The following is a 21,605-nucleotide window of genomic DNA, read 5'->3' as shown; positions in this document are numbered from 1 at the left end:
ATATTGGTGTTTAGCTTATCTACTTTGCTTCTTTTGCTTCACTGATTTCTTCTACAGATTGTCGTCAATTTGTCGACCCGGCGCGCAAGGTGATGGCCTAAAACCAGCAGAGAAAAGTGCAGGCCCTGTGTACAACCTACTATCTTGTTGCAAAATTCTATTTTTAAATCCTAGTACAGAATATAGCAAACATTCGCGTTTTCGTTTCTCGTGTATTTCCTCGTGCAGGTCTAAGCAGCTAATCAAGGACGCCATTATGGAAAACGACTTCCTGAAGAACCTAGACTCGTCTCAGGTGCGAGAGGTGGTCGACTGCATGTATCCGCAGGTCTTCGATGCTGGCACGCTAGTCATCCGAGAAGGAGACGTGGGCTCACACCTGTACGTCTCTGCTGGTGAGTCACAGCCCGTTATACATCATTTTATCCTGTTCGGCCAAAAAATGATAAGAAGTCTTCCCATAAACATAAAAAGTTGGTTGGTTGTTTGGTTTGCGGGTTTTACGTCCCAAAGCGACTCAGGCCATGAGAGGTGCCATAGTGGAGGACTCCGGAAATGTCGCTCACCTGGGGTTCTTTAACGTGCACTGACATCGCACAGCACACGAGCGCCTTGCTTTTCGCCTCCTAAAAAAGCGACCGCCGAGGCATTGTACTGATGCATTGTAAGCACGAAAACAGAGATGCGAGTGTTCATGTGGGATTCACTCGTTCAGAGCACAATCGCTCATGACAAGTTATCAGGAATCATATAAATTGAACATATTGCTACGAATCGGCAAGCCGATGCAAACAGGAGAACAGAAGACAGAAGAAGCTCGATGGTCGTGAAATGACGTTTATGAATATGTTAGCGGGCCTAGCGCGAGCGCTTCGGCCCGCGCCACTGCCCGCTTCTTCTTTCTTGCTCGTCCATAAGATGACCCAAGGCCACCGAGCGATCGTCTCAGCCGTGGACGTTTACCGATGTCTTGATGATTCCATGGCATAATGATGGGCGTGTCTGGATGCTTGAAGAAGAACAGGAAGAAGGAAGAATAGAACGGCTTGTTGGCACGATGATTCCCGATGAACCTTGGCCCAGGACAATCTCGGGCCATATGTTGTCACGACTCAATGGCGGAGGCCGAAGCACGCACCACATGGCATAGGCAGGGGAGGATGCCTTCAAATGTAGCGGTGTCTTGGGTAGTGGGGCCGTTGGTCGGCACATCAGGGCAGTGGGGTCACCTAATGGTCGTTTGGGTCTCGGTGTCGTGTGGTCATGTGTGGCGTCTCGGGTCAGTCTCTCCTTCGTCGTGTCTTGTGGTCGGGGTGGGGGGACGGGGAGGAGGAACGGCAAGGTGTTCCTGGGTCCGGCAGGCTGGGGAACAGCGATGCGATGCCTCCTAACCTTTCGCCGACGGCGCAAGAAGTCGCAGGGCGCCGAAGCTCCGGACCATGATGAGGGGGTGATGAAGTACCCCGCACCTCCATCAAATGTTACGAAGCGGCAAGCCGATTAAAACCGGAGAACAGAGGAGAGATAGAAAACTCTCAATGGTCGACAGATGACGTTTAATGAATATGTTAGCGGGCCTAGCGCGAGCGCTTCTGCCAGTGTCCGCTTCTTTCTTGCTCGTCCGTCACAATATTTAGGCCGAAATCTGACATACAACTGAGATTCACAATTTAGAGAAAAATACACACCCATGTTGGCTAAAATGCATGGCGTATAAAACCACTAAATATAGCGCGAGAAATATACATATTGAAGCACAATTCTGAATTTAACATGAGATAATGTCTGTTGCACATACAGAAACGTTACATCAAAGCTGTTTTCATTCTGATAATTTAATTCACTGCATTGCGGCAACTATTTCTGTCCCGTTCTCTATCCTTTATTTATTTATTACAATCACCTCAGGGCCCGCAGGCATTGCAGAAGAGGTGAGTGCAAAAATAAACAAAATTAATATCAAGCCAAAGAGTGCAGGCAAAAAGGAGAATAAGGATGCAGATGCCGCGTTTACGGTGGTATACTTAGTAATCGGGTGTTCGAGGACCACGTGTCTTCAGTGCGGACGGTGTAGCGCGGAAGGTGGTTCCAGTCAGTGCTGGTTTTCTGCAAACAAGAAATTCGGGAAACGCATGACGCTTGTTGTCGAGTTCTAAACTCGACAACAAACATCCAACACAACCACATGACGTGCAGTCATATACAAAACGACACCACGGTTAAAAGTAATCCACTTTTCACGTAACATCAGGCTTTAACTGCACGTCTTCAAACATTGTCTGCCTCCTAGAATAATTCTTTCGTCATAAACACTACATCGGAGAGACAGGGCGACCAATGAACATAAGGCATAATGGCCATTGTGTAGACACAGGCAAAAACCTCCCGAAAGCAGTTTCCAAGCATTAAACCATAAGTTCGAAGAAATAAAGTTATATATCCTCCAGTCAGGCTTTAAATCTGGAAGGGGCAGAAAATATGAAGAGGCGTATCTCATCTAGACATTTAGAGCACTGGAAACAGCAGGAATAATTATCTAAATAAATATAAATCAATAATAAATAAATAAACGTTAGAATCCCTTAAATATGTTCCCTCTGCGACATAAATAATGGAGAAAACAATCAAATATAGTATTAATTGCATAGTGTATTCACAGCACATGTACCCTATATCCCCCTCTGCAATAGCATTAGCAGCGTATGTTTCTCCAAACAGATTTCCTTCATATAACTTCCTAGTTTAGCTGGCCCTCAAACTTTTTGTTGGTGTGCCAGGTGTGGTTCACTGTGCGGTTTTTATTTGGTTCTTTTTCCTTCTCCTTCCCCCCTCCCCCCGCCCCCTTTGCAGAAAGTCTTCGGGAATTGTTCCCCTACAGATATATTCCTTATCAGGACCCTTGGGATGCCTGTTCCTTTTCAAGAAAGGTGTACAAGCACTAAAACTGCTTTAGGTCGTGGCTATAATCCATCCCGCCTTTTAGTTTTTCCTGGTACTGCGGCTTTTATTTCTTTTGCAGGCCACAGGATCCGTTGTTCAAGGCTAAAACAGACATACTGCAGAAACATTTTTTTATACTTTATTTTCACTTCTTGACCTACTTTCTTCTCATCCACCCTCCCTCCCCGTCCCCAGCATTTCTTCTTTGGAAGCAAAAGCATATTTAGACCCCTGCCAGTGATGATCGCTTTGCCCAGACGAAGACAACTCCACTTGTCGAAACGTTGCCTCGACCTGCGAACCCTCTACTCTTGTTCAGTGTTCTTTCATAGCCGCGTGAGAATAATTGAAAAGTATAAAACAAGCTGACGAATTTTGAACGGATTTACAGCATCAGATAAAATGAGTTGGGTGGGGTCGAATACGGATGATAGCTATTATAACATAAGCGGTATCAATTTTTGATAACATCAGATAAGCCTGAGAGAAGCCTCTACAGATTTAGCCAAAGGCATAGTTTGCATTGTTTGAATTTGTCTCCTTGCTCAAACTACGCTAGAGAAGTCTCAGATCTAGTGTGTTTTTTTTTCTCGTTATCCAAACTGATTACACAAGCCTGTTTAACGTCATCAGTAAAACTCTAACATTTTATATTTATATTTAACTGACCGACCAAAATTACCCAGCAATATTTGTTATATACCTGAAATTGCTGCCTTTTGATGCCGTAATTTTGTTTTAATCCGCCTAAGACAAATTGAACTATTCAAAACAACACTCCACCTAACTCTGAATTACAAGGCAAAGAGCATCGCCATACATTTAAACCAATCCTCTCAAATAACGACCACGGAAGCTGCTTCAATCTGATCGACAAGTTCATACCTCGCCACAGCACTGGCACTAATGCGACTGCTGCCCTGTATAACTAGAAGAAACGAATTTCTTATACAGCAGAAAATTCGATAAGCCACACAAAGGAGCCGTGAACCGGAGCAAGCTGTAAGCTTGGCGGTGAAGAACCTTCATTGCGCTGACTCTTAATACGCTCTTGCTCCAGCGCGGTCTTTCTCGTTAAAACGTGGCTCAAGGTCGGTCCCTTCTGCACTGCTCTCAGTGCTGCTTCCACGGCTGCAAGGCCTTCTTCGCTGGCGGCGCACCGCGGTCTTACTGCGCCGCTGATGAACTTCTGGCTCGGCGGCAAGTTCTATGACAATCATCTTTGTCACCAGTGGCACTGCTGCGTGGCAGCCCGTGCACCTACTGCACGTGCTGGGTTAAATGAGAAAATATTTCATGTCCAAATATGCAAAATTTCGCAGAAATTCGTGCCCGAAAGAGGGTCATAAAAATCTCAGCGATGGGAAGCAAATGATTAACCTTATCAAGCGGCTATATGAGGCACACAGAAAGCCGGGGATACCCATTGCACCCATTGGTGCATGATTATAAAGACATTTAACATAATAAAATGTGTTCACGGATCAATAACGATAACGAAGATTTTATGATCTGTATATCAAAATGGACTGGAGAATACTGTAGCGGTGCAAAATACAAGAGTTGCTACACATAGGAATACAGAGACGATATAAATAAATAAATAAATTTTATTTCTGCCTCAAAGATATATGGACAGAGGAGCTGCAGAAAAAGCTGTAAAAATACAGCTTGACAAAGCCCCCATTTTAGAGGCAACAGCAGAAGACAAACAACGACTCAACTTCTGGAGTCGTATAAACGCAACAAAAGAACAAAAATGTGTGAGAAATACCCAGTGATCAAATAGACATGATTATTGACTGCCCTGAAACTATTTGAGACGGTCTCTGTCAATTAAAAAATCTGTAGGTATATACAGCAAGTAAATGAGTTGCTTACCTGGCTACGCACAGTGTAATGCACAAAGTGAATGCGATACAGATGACAACGCGCTCACCATAAGAGGGTGACATAGGCATGGTAATAAAAGGCCACCACGCACCGGGTGGATACTGTGTAATGGTGTTCTGCCAGCACAAGCTAATCCGGATGGCCAACATGCCCACGTGATGAAAATAAAAAGCTGATCCACCAAGAAAGCCAAGATTGCTGTGGTGGCGGCCCATGACTGGAAAAAGACTGAGCCAGTGGCAACAAATCGTTATAAGGCCTTATAATGACTTCGCTTAACGACGAAAACGTATTTACGAGTCCTGTAAAGAATCCAGGAATGATACAGTCACCCGTTACAAACTTTCCGAGACCTAGATTAGTTGTATGAACTGTCCTTCAAAGAGAAACTACTCTCACCTTTGAAACATGTCCATTACCAACTCCTGCAGCGAACAGTTAGGACTCAGTGCCGACCGACCGTACAGTGGCCATCATTGCAAACAGTCAAGCGTAGGTGAAAACCCTCTTGTCATCCCTGGAGTTACGATGCCGTTAGCGAATGCCATACAGCGGTCTCCGCCCGCCACCTGTGAGAAAGAAGGGACATCACTCGTCATGGATTTTAGGAGCAGGGCCTCCTATTTCATGCGCGGGTGATTTCGGCGCGGAAAGAACGCTTAAACGGAAAAGGCTTTCGGATTGCAATGCGAAGATGATGCCGAGGATGTAACTGACTGCAGCGAATCCTCTCCACTTTGTTTTCAAGCGCGCCGCTTGTGCATCCAAAAAGCGTGGCATGTTCGCTCATTGCAAGTCATAATCCAAATAGCGGAGACAAGCTGTGGATGCTGCGCGTACGCAGACCGGTAAATTGGTGTACACCAAATGTTACTACTCGGCGGAGCGCGAACTCGCCACCTTCTTCCCTTTCGCCCTTCTAATCGGCGCTTTTCTGAGCTATCATTAGCCCCTTCCGCCATCGGCCCAGACATGGCAAGCAGGCGGCTGCTATGCTTGTTTTTTTTTTTTACTCTTGTGCGGAGCCGTTACTGAGCCGATGTACGCTTGTGCCGCGTTTCGGATTTTTGGTTTCGTCATGCGGTTCTTGCGAGAAACCTCATATTTGATTAGAGCTGCCACCGCCGAATAAAATTTCCGCTAGTCGTACGAGCTTAACGGAGCCTCCAATAGGCGATTTGCAACCGTGGACCGAAGAAAACGAATCATGACGTTCGCTCGTAGCCTAGCGGAAATCGATATCCGTTTGATAACTCTACAAGATTCTTCCTGCACATTTCCGCATAGTGATAACATTTCTGTTGCAAAACACCAGAGAACAGCTGGAGTAGGCTCGGCGCTATTCTGCGCTTGACAACAAGTACACAGCCATGAATAGGCGTCGTTCGAGCGTCGCTCAATTCCAGCGCTGCCCAGCGCGCACTCAGGTTATGGTGGATTTTATGCACGTGAGCGAGTCCAAGAAATGACGTCGTCGCAGTCATTTCGGGTGAGAGTTTGGTTTGCTCTAATGAAAATTATTGAAAGTAGGAGCCAAAAAATAAAATAAGTATTATAATGCGTTTAACCGGCGTCAGGAAATCAATAATTTATGGTACAGCATTGTTAGATTGAAGACCGCATCCTGTGTCGGCATCACATATTCATAATTAGATGTGTTTAAATTCTTTCCGCCCCGAAGTGACTTAAGTAACGTAATTTATAAACATGCTTATTAGTACCAGCAAGCAATCCTCAATCCATCCGGCTACATGATGCCAAAAAAAGCACAACGCTTGTGTGATCATAAAACGTCATTGCGAATTAATAGCGGCACTCTTCAGACTAACCGCGCTTTGCTTTCCAATATCATTAGAAATAACTTTGCATTCAAAACGTTTCTCTCCGCACCGTTGTATAAAAAACTAAAAGCAAAAAACGCTGTAGCTTTACCAGTGCTCTTTGACATTAGTTACTGAGATAATGCCCTTATGTTTCTTTCTTTATCTCTTTCTCTCTTTCTTTCTTACTTACCTGTGTGCAGTGGATGGTCGATTATGCTTCCATATATGCTAAATATTGTTTGAGAAGTACCACACGCTTGCAACATCACTTCTGGTTTGGCTTATTAAGGAAACAAAATTCATAAAGCATGCAATACATGAGGCGTCTACACTCAAACCAGGGTCTTCGGAGAGAAAATATTGTATCATGTGACGAGCGTTTGTAACCATTATGCGAGCATTTCTTCCGGGCAACTGTAGCCGAAAGATGGCAGTCTATAGTGGGGCGGAACGTACGCTGACTTCTTTCCGCTTACAAATGTCAGGATTCGATTCAGCAACTTACAAATTTTGACCACTAGAAGAAACGTTTAGTGGTCTGGGGCGACGGGTTCTCGCAGCGCAGTTCGGAAAGACAAGTAGAAAGCACGCTCACGGTGCAACACTGATAGCGCATCTGTAGCACACTGATGATGAAGACGATCATTGATGCTATACCGGTCCCAGTCGAAATAAGAACGATAGAACTGTTTCCAAAATAACAAAAAACTCTTAACATTCTAAAATTTTCATGTAGTTGTTTACTATTTTTGTGCAGTATAGTATAGTTTCTTCTGTAGCTAATTTTCTCCAGAGCGGTTTCTACTTTTCGGTGGTATATAACTACACAAACGTCTGTTGCGAAATATTCGTGTTGTCAGTAAAGTTCATAGAACAAAATACTACATGAAAATTACTATCTGTGACATAAGAAAATTGTCCTACATTTCTAGATTGCCATCACTTCACAGCGACAGCTCTTGTGCAGGTCCGCCCGATATGCCGAGTGTTCAGCGACCGAAGACATTTGCGGGCGGGGCTCTAGCAATCTACTGTATATTGTGCCATAGTGTATAATATTTCTTTTTATTTTTACCTACCCTATCCTTTCTCCCTAAAGCTCACCTCTTTGATTTCTTCTACCTCTTCCTCGCTATCCCTTTGTTTCCGCCGCCCCAGTTCAGGTGCTTCAGATACCGGGGCTGGCAAACATCTTTTCCTTCCTTTTTGATATCTAATAATAAATGACCACTCACTACATTTCTAGACTGCGGCGACAAATACCTGGCACAAAGGTAGCACGCTCCTGCACGCCTTCACACTGTGAATGTCATGAGCGGGGGACTTGCAGTAACCGTGTCTTGCCATCAGAAAATCGATCCAGGTGCCATTGAGAAAATCCTTTTCATAGCTGTCGCTGCGTGCTTCCAAAAGTGTGACTCATTATGAAACTGTTGAGGTAACAGTATAAAATTAAATCTCGTTGGCCATAAAATGTAATGTGAACCAATAAACAACTTGCCCGAATCGCAACCTTAATTCCTATCGGAAAACCTGATATTAGACTTGCTGACAAGCCTATTTTCACAAGCTGCAGTAATCAACTTCTTCGTTTGTTTTGTCTGCTAATATAGTAAATAGTTAACCTAGGTAGGCTTAAGACATCATATTTATTTATAAACCAGGTTTCAGTTAACATCACGATTTTAAATTAAAAAGAAAAAACATTAAGAAACTCTGATATGTCATCGTGCTTATTCCTTCCTGATTGTACATTACAATGAAACAAACTAAATTTGCCCCTTACCTGGGGAGAGACAATATCTATTGAAACAATCGTCACAGAATAAGGAGCACTACATGCCTTGTGGCCACGGAAGTATACAGATGTTTAGTGGCAGGAATATAGGGCACACGTACGCTTTTCGTTTTTTTTTTGTCTGTTTCTGGGGGGCGCTTTTAGGCTATCAAGAATAGATTTTGGCTTCTAGAAGCATGAAAGACAAGATGTGTTTCAAAATTATGAAGTGAAATGCGACCTTGCGCGACATATCTGCGCAAATAAGTTTAGAGGCATCTTCCAACGATGAATGGCACTATGTTCACAAAGCAATGATAACAGCGGCAACACTAAAGTTTTAACAACACAGTAGCAGAGTCGTGCAATTGCGTTGCCATGACATTGTAATCTGCAATAGCTGGAATGTTCCTCAGAGCAATTTAAGTAATTTTCGATGGGTCAGATGAACGGGCAATTGTAAGCACTGGCGACCCTCCAGCCTTTCACTCAAAATGTGGCCATTTCGAACCCAAACAAATTTGCACCCGGCATCCTGTTGTCTTGACACTGCACGTCCGGAAGCCGTTATAGCTGAGGACACTCGTTGACACAGACTGATTGAGACGGCTCCAAACCAAGATCTGTGCCCACAATTCTTGCTTTGCGAACTTTTTCCAACACGGCGTCACGCTCCTTAGGGTGCACAAATTGGACAATGTTTTCTTGCCTCGATTTTCTAACAACTGGCGAACGGTGGACAATTTCGATGTCTGATGCATCGACTGGCCCTCAAACCTTTCCGCCAATCTTGCCGAGAAGGTCTGCCAGATTTTCCCTCTGTTGCACAGGCACACCCTTAAATTCTAGGTTTCCGTTTCACGAGTATTGCTTGCATTAAAGGGGCCCAAAACAGCCTTAGCGATACAGTTTCCCTATGCCTAGCATGTGAAAGAATGTCGATGTAAGATAACCTTCCCGCAAAAATTTTTAAATGCGGCATTTGGAAGCAGAGTTATTTGCAATCAAATTTTGAATATCTGCGCCTTCGCGGCTTTCCTCCTCTTTTCAACTTTTTAGCGCGCGCAAAGGCTGGCCCTCCTCCAAGGCCTCGCCCACTGACACGTCACAACTGACGCATCTGCGCTTTTACTTTTTTTGCTTAGCGCCGCACGCCGCAACTTCCGTTTTGTCGCGCTTGCTCGCCGACGCGCCGCCGGGGTCCTCTTGTCGTCTGCTTCATCGTCATCGCCCTTCGGCAAGAACTCGCAAGTTTTGTTGCCACGCTATACATCCCTGGCGTTGACCTCACCTTCGATTTTGTGTTACGTCGTGTGCGCGACGGGTGCAGAACAGTTCTGGGCTAGACTGGTCACTCTCTTGTGTTCGCGAAGGCAGTTATCGAAGCGCTGAATTGTTGTTGTTGACGGGACATGAGCGGGAGGTTGTTACAGTGTGCAGTCCCTGGCTGCGAAGGTATTGCTAGTGACGGCAGGAAAAACATTGTGCATCAAGTGCTTCAAAACGCCAACCTCCGGAAACAGTGGCTACAGATCATCGGATAGCCAGCATCGGTGAAGACAGCGTTTATCTACGTTTGCTTTACCCGGATATGTGGTTCGCGATTTGGGGATCCCAACAAGACTGAGTCTGCGTGAAGGAGCGGTACCAACGCTGTTTCTTCCAACCCTGCCGGTAAGTGTAAAATGAAAAGATTGTGATAATATTAGCTTTAGACGCGTTATCACAGTACAGTGTTGATTGTTTTTTTTTTGTTTTTTTAACTCAGGCGATCTTGCTCGGCGTTGTGGCATTTATATAGCAAGATTTGTCATGATCACTGTGAACTACACTGCTCAAAATAAACCAGTGGCGAGCTTACGATGGGATTTTATTATTTTTTAATGTTATGATAGTCGACCCCACGCACCAATGCACCCATATAAGCCGTATACTATCATCGTCGGGGTTCAGCAGCGGATTCTTCAACGGCGTGTACTTGTGGGGGTCGAGTCCCATCTCGGTACTCATTCGCCGAAGTCGCTTTTCAAGCTCGGGGTCCATAATGTCCGTACCGCAGCAAGGGCATGAGATGTTTGCGAAAGACTAGGAATTCAGAATCGAGATCGCAGAGAGCGGTCTTCCGGGCGTTGCGGAGGGAAACTCTCTCGTGCACCTTGCCCGAACCTTGAAACCTCTGTGTTTAGGTTCCTCTTGCTTTTGACTATATGATGCCCCTTCGTGAAAGATAACGATCGATTGTAAAGAAAAAAAAAAAGGAAGGGGATGAGGAGAAGGGGACTGCCTAGTTGTGCGCTGTGGTGTAGTTTGTCAGCCGCGGTTCGGCGTCAGCTGACTGCAACGGCGAACACGCGCGCCGACAGGAAGTAAACTCTGTTCGGTGCCCGATTATTATCGCAGCATGACTCCCGCCCTGTAGCTTTTTTTTTTTTTTTTAGCGCCGTGTGGTGTTCGTACAGAGCGCACCCTGAAATGTCGCGCGGATGGAGCCGCGTCCAAGTTTACCAATCGAGGCGGCCAGGAATTAGAAACACGTGAAAACCGAGATGGGCGTTGATAAGAAGAAAGCGAAGAAAGTCAGGAATGAATAGATGGAAACAGAAAAAAAAAGCGCCAAGAGGCTTTACCCTTCAGCAGGAGGGGGGGGGGGGTCGCGAATGAAACGTTATCACTCGCGTGAACTGGCTTAGTCGCTCAAAGTTGCGCCTCTTTATCCCTAAGCGATCAGCTCCCGATCGGAAGTGTAAGAGTTGGTTTTGACAGGAGCATAGACAGGAGTTATACACAACTAGATTTTTCCTGCGGAAAGGGGGGGGGGGATTAACCGCAACAAGGGAAGAGGACTTCTCCAAATGGCTCACCAACAGCAATAAGAGCAAGAGCCTTCTCCGGTTCCTAACGGAAAATAATTTGCACGGGTTTTATAATATGCCTTATGGCAAGCTTGCGTAATAAAAAAAAAGAAAAAACAGCGCGCGCATGCAGTAGTGCAACGATCGAGTGACACAGTTCGGCACAATGTTACAAGTGGCTCAAAAATGCACATTTATTTTTGTCCCAGCTTTTCCAGGAACAGCGGGTGCAGATCATCAGCCAGCTGAATGAAATGGAAGTGGACCTCGCAGGAGATGGGCGTTGCGACTCCCCGGGCTACAGCGCCAAGTACTGCACGTACAACGTTGTTATCATTCAGACTGACCATATTCTACAATGGGAAAAGGTAAGAATAGGAGAGGTATACAATGGGAAAAGGTAAGAATAGGAGAGGTAAGGCAATGCTGTGATATGAAAATTGGCAAGCTGCGATTCATAGTAACTGTGTGAAGTCAGCTGCAGTGCCCAATAGTGCGAGCATGGGGCCTGGCCTCAACTTAACGAGTCTCAGTGCAGCCTTTAACAAAAGGCGACAATTTCTGCATATTATTAGGAGAAATTATTTTCAGCCTCACCAAGAGTGCCCTTGCCAAGTGCTGCTTGCATGTCTATACATAAAAAGAATCAAATTAATCATTATATGATACAAACAATTGAATTACAAAATGTTTTATCGTTGCAAACCATTGGTGAAGAGGTACATTTGCTGACATATATTATTATGTAATGAGTTTTTAATTTCATCTATCTACAGACCACCACCCAGCTATCTGGACATATTGCAAGAGCAGCAAATCGCCCGTACAGCACTACTTTGATGCTTGGTGCATTACTAAAGATGCATGCAGTTGCTTGCTTTAATAATTAGGGCGAATACATGGTAATAACAATATTCTATATTGCATTTAAGAAGTTGGAAGCTGTGATCAGGTCAAAGGGCTGTGAAGCAATAGAACCATGGATCCAGACAATCACAAGTCTATGTTGCTGCCTTGGGCCAGGGTAATGGTGACCTGATCATCAGCATGTAGCAGCCTGTTGAACCACATATGCGATAAGCGTGATGGCCGTGATAGACCATACATCAAATGCCTGCATTAGTTCCTTGCAAACAGGCAATGGATGAGCAGAGGTAATCTGTTTTGTATAGTTTTTTTTGTAAAGTTTTCACTTTGATGTTGTTTGGAAGGTGCACGGCTCACACTTGTGGCATTTGTCAACCAATGATAAATTTAAGAGATAGGTAATGCAAATAGAACTTCACAGAAAAAACTTTGTATACATTCGCACATAACAGGAAGTTCACATTTGACATAGCTGAGAAAGAAACCCCTAATGAAGTGAAGAAACAAAAAAATGTAAATGTGAGTGCTGAGACTGCAAGATATTTTAATACTGAGGCAGCTTGGTTATACATGCTAGTATGGAACACAAATACAATGGGATTTTCCATACTGTTCTATACTGACAATTTTAAAGAAGACAAAGTGTAGCATGTTTGCTTGACAACATCTCTTAGATTTCTTTTCACCGTAATATAGTAGTACAAGACCTGAGGTGTTTTTAAGAATATGATGCTAAAACTGTTTTCAGCTGCAATGCAGCAGGTTCAGCATCTACGATTGACTAGAACACACACCAACACTGCAACTCATCAGCCAAATATTTATATATGTATATATTTTTATGTATATATTTTTAACAGATTCATGTGCTTTCAAGAAGCTGAACTCCATTCTGAAGAATTCCCAGTTTTTGATTGACACTCGACAACTGTCTCCCAAAGCCCAAACATCTTCCCTTGAATCTTTTCACAACTTTGTCATCAAGTTTGCTCCCAAATCAATTGCATACTCTGATGGTGGGATGCAAGTAAGGTTTGTTGAATGAAAGAGAAGACTAAGACATTTTTCAGTGTGACTATGTAGTCCAACTTTTCTGCATGGCATGTGCAAACAATAAGTTCTTGCATGAAGCTTTTAATGTATGTACATAATATTGTCATTATAAAAGGAACAGAGACCATAGGAAATAGAACACAGTGCGAAAAAGAAAACCAGAAGTTCATATCATTTGCTCCATTTCCTTTTGCTCCTTTTGATTCTTCAACTTGCTAAGCAGCCCATTGGAACTTGCAACTAAGCAGATTGCTTTTAGTTCGTGCTATGGAATAGCCCTGGAGGGCTGAAAAATTGCTTTGTGACCAATTTCAAGCGCCTCAAAACAGTCATTCTCATGGTCTAGTGCTGAGGTTTAGAGAAAAAAAGTTCAAAGGTTTTTTTTTTTTTTTAATGTGAGGAGGGGGAAGCTGCTGTGTTACTAGACGCATTTGGTGCCTTCTTTTTATGGAGGTTGGGCTTGACTTCAGTCTCCTTAGTGCAGTGCTTGATCTGGAGCTCTCATGTTATCAGGCCAGGTAAAATGAGACCCTACAATTGCAATTCACAGGAGTCGACCCTGACATCTGCCAAAAAAAGTGCCCTCCATGTAACTCAATCCCAACTTCTGCATAAAGTAGGCACTCAATGCACCTTATGAGCCAGCTGCCACAATCCTTCCATCCTGATAGTAAATACACTGCTGTAAAATTAGCTGAACTTATCTTGTGTCTTTCTTTTCGAAACTTGGAACACTTCCATGTCAAAGGTAGTTATCATACATTTGGAGGAGACTGCAGTGCACACTTCTGACATTCAAGGATGCTTCATATAATATGGTAAAAACATATTTGGTAGAATGGTAGCACTAGCCATTCTGTAATCCCCTTCCGTGGAAAAAGTGAGACAGGAGGCTATAGACGTACTGCACAGGCCACCCAAGGGTCCTCATTGAAAGTCATTGCTGTTATATTAGAATAGGCAGATGGGATGAGATAAAGAACAGTGCACCAGGAATACATACAGACAGAAATGACATGAGCTGAGACACTGCAATGACACAAAGTTGAGGGCGAGCATGGAGGGCTGGCTGGAAAAACACCTTGTCTCTCTTTTGTGCTCCTCATCTTAGTGCAGTCCCAAGACAAAGGTAGTTTTTAAAGAACTGGAAGTTCTCGTCGCAAGTTTCCGACCCCTCTAGAACCATCTCGAATGTCCCGAAGCTAATGTATTGAAACTGAAAGAATGCTCAAGGTTCACTTGATCACTTGGACTAATGATGATCGCTAGAATACCACAGCAGGGAGAACACGGGTGATCCACGATATGAAGTTGTATAGCCCATGTCATACATTCATTTTGCTGCTTGAAGATCATTGCATCACATTTTTAATTTGATATAAAGGCGGTGGATATAGAAGCTAAAACAGAAGCAATCTCTGCTGCAGTGATGTGAATATAATGCATAATGGTTTCTTATAGTAGCCTCTACTTGGTATAATTTTGCTAGTAGGCAACAAGAAACACATTTTTTTCCAAAGTATGAGAAATTCATTCATAATTACCTTCTTTTTAGGTCACATCTGCCTGTTATTCCCTTCAATGAAAATTCTTCCAAGCTCCAGGCACAGAAAAAGAAAGGAGAGGACGGCTGGAAAGTGAAAATGACAAAATCAAGAAAAGGACTTTTCAGTGCCGCTTCAGTGAAAATGGAGCATACTTTTTGTAAGCTAAAATTTCGTTTTACTTATATTATTACACAAAAAACTAAGTGAACTGTTGTAATCACGATGGCTATTTCGCGCAGCGTACGTCCAGAGGCTCCTCCAGGATGCGGAGAAACGGTCTCGGGGCTCTTTACACAGAGACACAGCTGCAAGCATAGCTTCAGAGCGCCACCTTATGACTGATGCCTATGAAAGACCATCAAAAGAAGTAATTGCTGCACACAGGCACAGATTTGTGCTTCATCATGACTATTCAATTGCACAGCACAACTGTCAGTATACTTAACCCAGATGCTCAACAGACTGGCATCAGCGAGGCACAGCATTGGCCGCTGGAGCCAAAACAATTGTTTCAATATGTTTGCTGCGACTAACAATAACTGGAGCGCAGTTTCATATGACTTTTTTTGTCGTAGTGAGTGCAGTCTTGTACCCATGTCTCTGTGTTTCGCTTCTGGCTGCGGCCAAGCAAACGTGCACACAAAGCATGTTGCTGTTTGCTTATCGCGGCAACTCCACATGGTGTGCGACTGCTCGCAGGCCCTTCAAGTATTGCATCAAAGCTGCCACTTGAAACAAAAAGTAGGAAAGACAGAGCAACTGTGGGTTCAGGGTGTGTGTAAAGCTAGATAGCGAATAATTATGCCGATCAGAGTTGTTCAGCTTCTTGAGGTCAAGCTGGAAGTAAATGGAAGTAATTAAAGTGAGCCGACTTCACAAGTGACCATGTCACATCTCTCTTTTCACGGGCTCGCTGTTCCGCATCCGTTAAGGTCCACAGTTTACAAGACAACAGTGTAATTGCGCTTATTATTATTGTGTGGGCGATATAATACTGTGTTCTTAGCGATAATTTATACTGCTGAGCGACTAAAAAAGCACAAGCTTCGCTGCAAAGAGAAGCTTTTTTTTTTTTAATAACGTCAATTGTTTACCCTCAGGACATAATGGAATATGCTCTAGGACTTATCTAGAGAAATTCTGTAGGCCTTCTCTCGAAATAAAGTTGTTTTCTTTGTTTCTTCGGTGCCTCCTCATCACTGCACGTCATGTGAAACCTTGCAAGGGGCAGATACAGCATGCGAATGCTAATACGTGTTTACCGCGGCGTCTTGTATCTCACCGGCCTAACCGCTCAGTAGTTTGTGGTGAAACTGCACACGGAGCTTTGATATTGCGGTAACTTTTATTTGCTCGCAGTAAGTTAGGTAAGGGTGCTTAATTCGCTGCTGCTGCGTACAATGCGAACCCGCAATCTGCGCCAGTATCGGGGGCCGAAAGCTGCCAACGCCGGCACATGATACCACAGGTTCGCGCATCGCGCACGGCCGAGCCAGGTAGATGCAGTTGTCTTAGCTAATTTACTATAAGGCAAAAGTTTATAACCTACAAACTTACTACGAGACAAAATGCAACCTCCGTGAGTAGTTTCACGCATTCAAGTCAACGGTTAAGACGGTAGGATTTTAATAGCCGCCACAGTAATGATGCATCACAACAATGACTAACTCATTGCACCTGTGAAACCGTCGCTTATCTGTGCGCTATGTTCAAGCTAGTAAACACATTACTTACCAGCGTATGTTGTCGCCTTGACTTGATCCGAGGTGCGTATTTTGGTTTGGTGGACACAGGAAAAGAGCAGCGGTTGCCTCCGAAATTTTGCTGCACTACGTAAGGCGCAGTGGATTGGGGCCCGACATTTAAAGCACCGACTTAATGTTGTAAACCTGTAAGCCGACTTCGAAGTTCATTTCGCATGGGCGACACAAGAAACGAGAACATTCACAGGCGGAAAGTGCCCCGCAAGTACACTGCAAGGAACTGAAACGAGATCGCCGCTCGCGACCGCGCCGCGATTGCCGTGGTGCCTGCGCGAAGGGCAAAGATGCGCGCGTGCGCGCGCGAGACCGGAAGTGCAGGAAAAAAAAGCTTTGAAAAAATGTTTCTGTCTACAAAACATCCTTATTTTCTTTCCTGATAATTAAAAGTTAAGCGTATTTCAATTTTTGTGGCATAAGCGATATTTTAATGGCTGTGTGACGTCGCAAAGAAGCAGACCAATAGTCATTCGAAAACGCATGCACGTAGCAGCGTTGCACAGAGGAGAAGGAGGACTGGCAAAAGTCGAAGGAAAGAACGCGCCAACTTTCGAATGGGATTGTGGGACCTGCACTGCGCGTAGACGTGTATTATTGCGTTCAAATGTGTATCGCAGCATGATCTAGCGACTGAGATAGTTTGTGAGGAGTGCTCGGGAGGTGTTTGTGGGCCCCTTTAAGTTAGCCTGTCTTCATCAGTTTCGAGTTGCTTTTTTAAGGCCTTATGCTTGGCTTCAGTCTTCATGAAGTTGGCCTTCAGTTGCCTACCTGTATTCGCACACCTGTATATTCAGAGGCACACGACTGTAAACCGGAGAATCTGGCTTGACGACAATTGCCCACTGCGCAACATAATAATACGCCACGTAATCAATAATTATTTTGTATTTGCAAATGTTTAATACTAGCACATTCACAATATCATGTCAGCCTCCCCTCCCCCCCCCCCCCCCCTAGTGACTTTCTAGCAGTGTGAGTTCAAGATAATGATATCAATGAGTGAGCACTGCACAATTTATAAAGAGCATTCACGCATTGCGGGACTTCAAAACCATCCACTATGAACTTAGAACCGCAGAAAAAACACCATTTCACTCCGTGGACTCCTAGAGCATACTTTCACGTAGCTTGACATTTACTTTGTTTTAGGGGATAAGAGTAAATGCAGTTCATATTATTCTACTCACAAACGTCTGAGAAAAAAAAAGGCTTCTAGCATCCTCGCTTGTTACAATTTTTGCGTGCCGTGAAACAAAGCAACACAATTAAAAACTTTACAGTGGCTGCTGTTTTAGTGAGTAGGTCGGACGGAAGATAGAGTTGTCATTTGCAGCTCCATCTGCTGCGGTGGTTTAAATTTGAAGCAAAGGCAGAAAAAGCCGTGGGGCGCGTGTCCGGTGCTGTTCCTCTGCAGGCAGCGGGGCGCTTTGCGGTGCAAAACTTGGCGCCAGAGTAGTAGGCACTCGAAGCGTTCGTTGCTGCGTTGACACGCACACTCAGCTAGCGGCACGCAACGCTGCAGCGGTTGTTTGCGTGCGCCCACAATTTTTCCTCCATGTTTCTTCAGTCCCGAAAGAGCCTCTCGAGCAACTTCGGCGGGCCTGTGATGTTTGTTTACCAGCCGGAGTCTTTTCGGCTTGTTTACATAGCTTGCTAAAGTGCGTCTCGTCGGCGCCTTGTGGAGAGAAAAGGAAAAATTTAGTGCACCACTTCGTTCTACGCAAGAGTCGCCTAACTCGCTCAAGAACCCGAATCGTCGCCAATCGATTATTGAACACTTGTAGCATCAGCACCCCAGAACGCTATTTCATGAATCTGGTTGGAATAAATACTTCAAATGGAGGCCCAAAAGTCTAGAGATTGACATCAGTAAACTTCTAATCATGGTCTTAGAAGTATCTTCTTTCTTCTCGTTGTCGTTGGTCCGTCTCCTTGCTTTGTCGAAGAAATCGCTCAAATGGGCCAAATTAAAATAGAAATCTGGTTTAATTGAATAATTTGTTTAGGGCATACGAGCAGTACGGTGCAGTCAAAACCAAGGCACAGACGAGATACACTGAGCTGGGTTACCCTCCGGCTTAAGCACACGGGAGCACGTCCGTCTTGCTCGGGACGCAATTCCTCGCGGTTCTCGCGCAGTCTGTCTTCCGGGAAACCATTCTTGGTGGCCCACTGCGACCGCTAGCGCAGTTTCGCGGAATGCATTGAGTGACTGGGACCGAGTTCACCGAAGCTTCTCAACCACGGCGTAACGCCAGTGACACGCCACTCGCGCATGCGCATGAGATTTCCGACAAGGCATTCCGTTATGACCGCACACACAAAAAACATCCAGACACCCAACGGGCGCCTGAAATAGGGGGGTTCGGCAAAGGCAGTTGGTGCCCCGCACATTAACTAACCGGCCAAACCAAGAAAAGAACCCACATACCGAAGCGTGGCCTTGAAATGAAGAAAAAAAAACGAAGCGTGGATCTGTGGTAGAGCATCCGCCTCGTGTTCGGGAGGTACCAGGTTCGATCCCTGGTGCCGCCGGGTACCCACCGGTTTTTCAATGGGAACAAGCTTTCCCCCGGCCTGGTGCTCGGCAACAATGCAAACACGGGGGGCCAGTTGGTTGATCATACTGTGGAATACTGTGTCGTCTTCCCCTTGTGTGTGTCATGTGTCGTCTTCCACTTGTCTCTGTCTATCAAGTAGCGCAGTATTCCACAGGCTGGTGCTCGGCTCTGTGGTGAAAATGTTTGGAAAAGGGTTCATAGGTCTCACCCTTACGAAAAAGCTTAATGAGTTTCTGATTAAATTTTGATTACATTTTTCATCATGCACATTAACATTTCTATACATTTTCTTAATGCGTTCTTGATGAGCTTCATAATCAAGTTGGCCACCGTGGTTCTGATGCACTCTTGGTGGATAAATTTTTTTGAACTCTTAATGCATGAGTGGCTATTGTCATCATATAGTGTATTGTTTGATGTGTTTCTAATTTTCCTAAGATTCCAGTGGGCACCCTAGTGTGGTAGAATGTTATGGCCACTTACACTGGAATTACCGCAGAAGGCTATGAAGTAATTCAAATTTCAGATCGCCACTTGGAGCTGAAGTCAAAGCTTCGAATTTTATTTAATTTTGCCTGAAACCATTGATGACAGGCTGGTCATTTTTTGCACCACTGTGGTGTTATAATTGCCACAAGTTTAACCTGAAAATAGAGAAGAGGCAATTAAATCAGTGTCACATAGATGACATTTACTGCTCACATGCTCAATTTGCTACAGTACCATGCTTACCGATGATGTCATTTACCCGAACAGAGTCCAGAGCTTCCTTGTATGCTGCATCTTTATTCAGGTTGCTTCATTTGCCATAGAGGGACTTTCCTCTCAGTTGTTCGGTGAACATTGGCCGCATCATGCCCCTAGAAAATTTTGCCGCTGTTCCCTTTCAGTCCGTACGTAGCCGACCTAGTGTGGTCTTATCCACCAAGACACCATCACCAAGGGGCACCTGTATAGGAATTTACCAACCAACCAAGGAAACGATGTAACCCACATGTACAACAGTCTTAATATATTTAGTCGAAGCAGTGTCATATGAGATGACTCAAGCCTTGTACAATTATGGCATTTTTGATGCAATGGAAATTAAAGTTTTAAAAACTGTAAGTCGCAAATTTGCCTGCAATATGCGCACTGTAAAGAGCAAAGCAGGTAAACATGCGGCCAAGGCTTTTTTAACCGCTTCATATGTACGTTTAGGCAAAAGAAAAAAAAAAGTAAACATCTGCTCACAACCAAACTCTGTAATGGCAACATCCGGTACAATTTTTGACCACAGAATCGAAGCTGTCGACCTCTACCTGAATGCTGCGGCATCAGTAGCACAGGTTGATGATAGCGTTATATCGTTTACGCAGTTTGGAATAAACTATTATGCAAGCAAGCCGGACGACCGGCGCCCTTCGAGGCCGAGAGCGCGAGCGCAGAGGCATGCTGCGCTGACTGGCCGTGGAGAACAAAAGTGTAAACAGAACGGCTGTTGGGGACGCTCCCGAACAGCAGGACGGGAGGCGGCGGCGCGCGCCTATGCTCCGAGTAAACAAAAAGAGGGGGGTTGGAGGGGGGGTCCGCGGCGTGCGCCTAGTGAAAGGAGGTGAGGAAGAGAAAAGAGAAATGAAGAAGGAGGTTTCAGGTGAGCGAGCGCGAGGTGTAAAAGATAAGAGAGGAGGAGGGAGCCGAGGGTGCGAGGAAAATTAAGGTACGCCAACATGGACCATGCGGCACGAACGGAAACGGTAGAACAAACCGAGACGTTGCAAACTGTGCGAAGTATCAAGCTGTCAAACTAAAATCGTTTCGTGGACCTCCTGTGCGTACTAAATGCAAGGGAAACGTAGCACACACATTGTTTCTGTTGAAGAAAGTTTAGACTGATGTTCTTCCGCGAAATCTGCTTAACTCACCGCGAGACCTAACCACATGTGCGATGTCATTTTGGCAGCCAGGTGAAAACAAGCGCGTTTCCCACTTTTTCATTTCAGCACATTCCGGAGCGTTCCGGCACAAAAAGACACAGAATGCAGCAATCCGTTAGGACACTGTTCTCACAAAGCGCAATGTGCGTAAGATTATGCTCACCTTTACAGGCGATTGCGTTAGTCGTACAGTACGCTGTCCGCCTTCGTATCACTGGCACCGAACCAACGTGTGCGGTTTCAGCGCGAGTGCAATGTAGTCGGCGCATATTCGCCGCGAGATCGACCAAGCGGTGGCGCCACCGTCTCTCCGGTATCTGGGTTTCAGGAACAATTGCCGGCATAAGGACATGGCTAGGGGTAGTTTATTTAAGAACAGGACATCAATGCAGGCAAGAAAACAAGGATCTTGTTGAATGTCTCAGTGACGATATAAACAGGTTTGGAAACGGGGCCAATATTGTTCTACTGGGGGACATGAACGGCCACATCGACGATCTGGATGGATACACGGATTGTAACGGGAAGCTAATGCTAGATTTCGGTGAGCGAGCGACACGATCTAGTTATAGTAAATAGAGAAACAAAATGTGAAGGCCAAATCACGTGGGAATTC

The 21,605-nt window shown here is 44.8% G+C and overlaps 1 protein-coding gene across 1 annotated transcript in view; it reads left to right on the top strand.

Moving 5' to 3' along the window:
* The window catches only part of LOC146171570 (cGMP-dependent protein kinase, isozyme 1-like), a 317,967-nt gene that overhangs the window by 1,050 nt on the left and 295,312 nt on the right, over positions 1–21,605 (top strand). The window contains exon 2 of the mRNA XM_084586427.1: positions 229–395. Coding sequence (XP_084442553.1) covers positions 229–395 — 167 coding nt within the window. The remainder of the gene's footprint in view (positions 1–228; positions 396–21,605) is intronic.

The sequence above is a fragment of the Amblyomma maculatum genome, unplaced genomic scaffold (genome assembly GCF_055883805.1).
Source record: "Amblyomma maculatum isolate TAMU_Amacu unplaced genomic scaffold, ASM5588380v1 scaffold_19, whole genome shotgun sequence".
NCBI lineage: Eukaryota > Metazoa > Arthropoda > Arachnida > Ixodida > Ixodidae > Amblyomma > Amblyomma maculatum.
The sequence above is the reverse complement of the archived record's forward strand: the minus strand, read 5'-3'. Positions and strand labels throughout refer to the sequence as shown.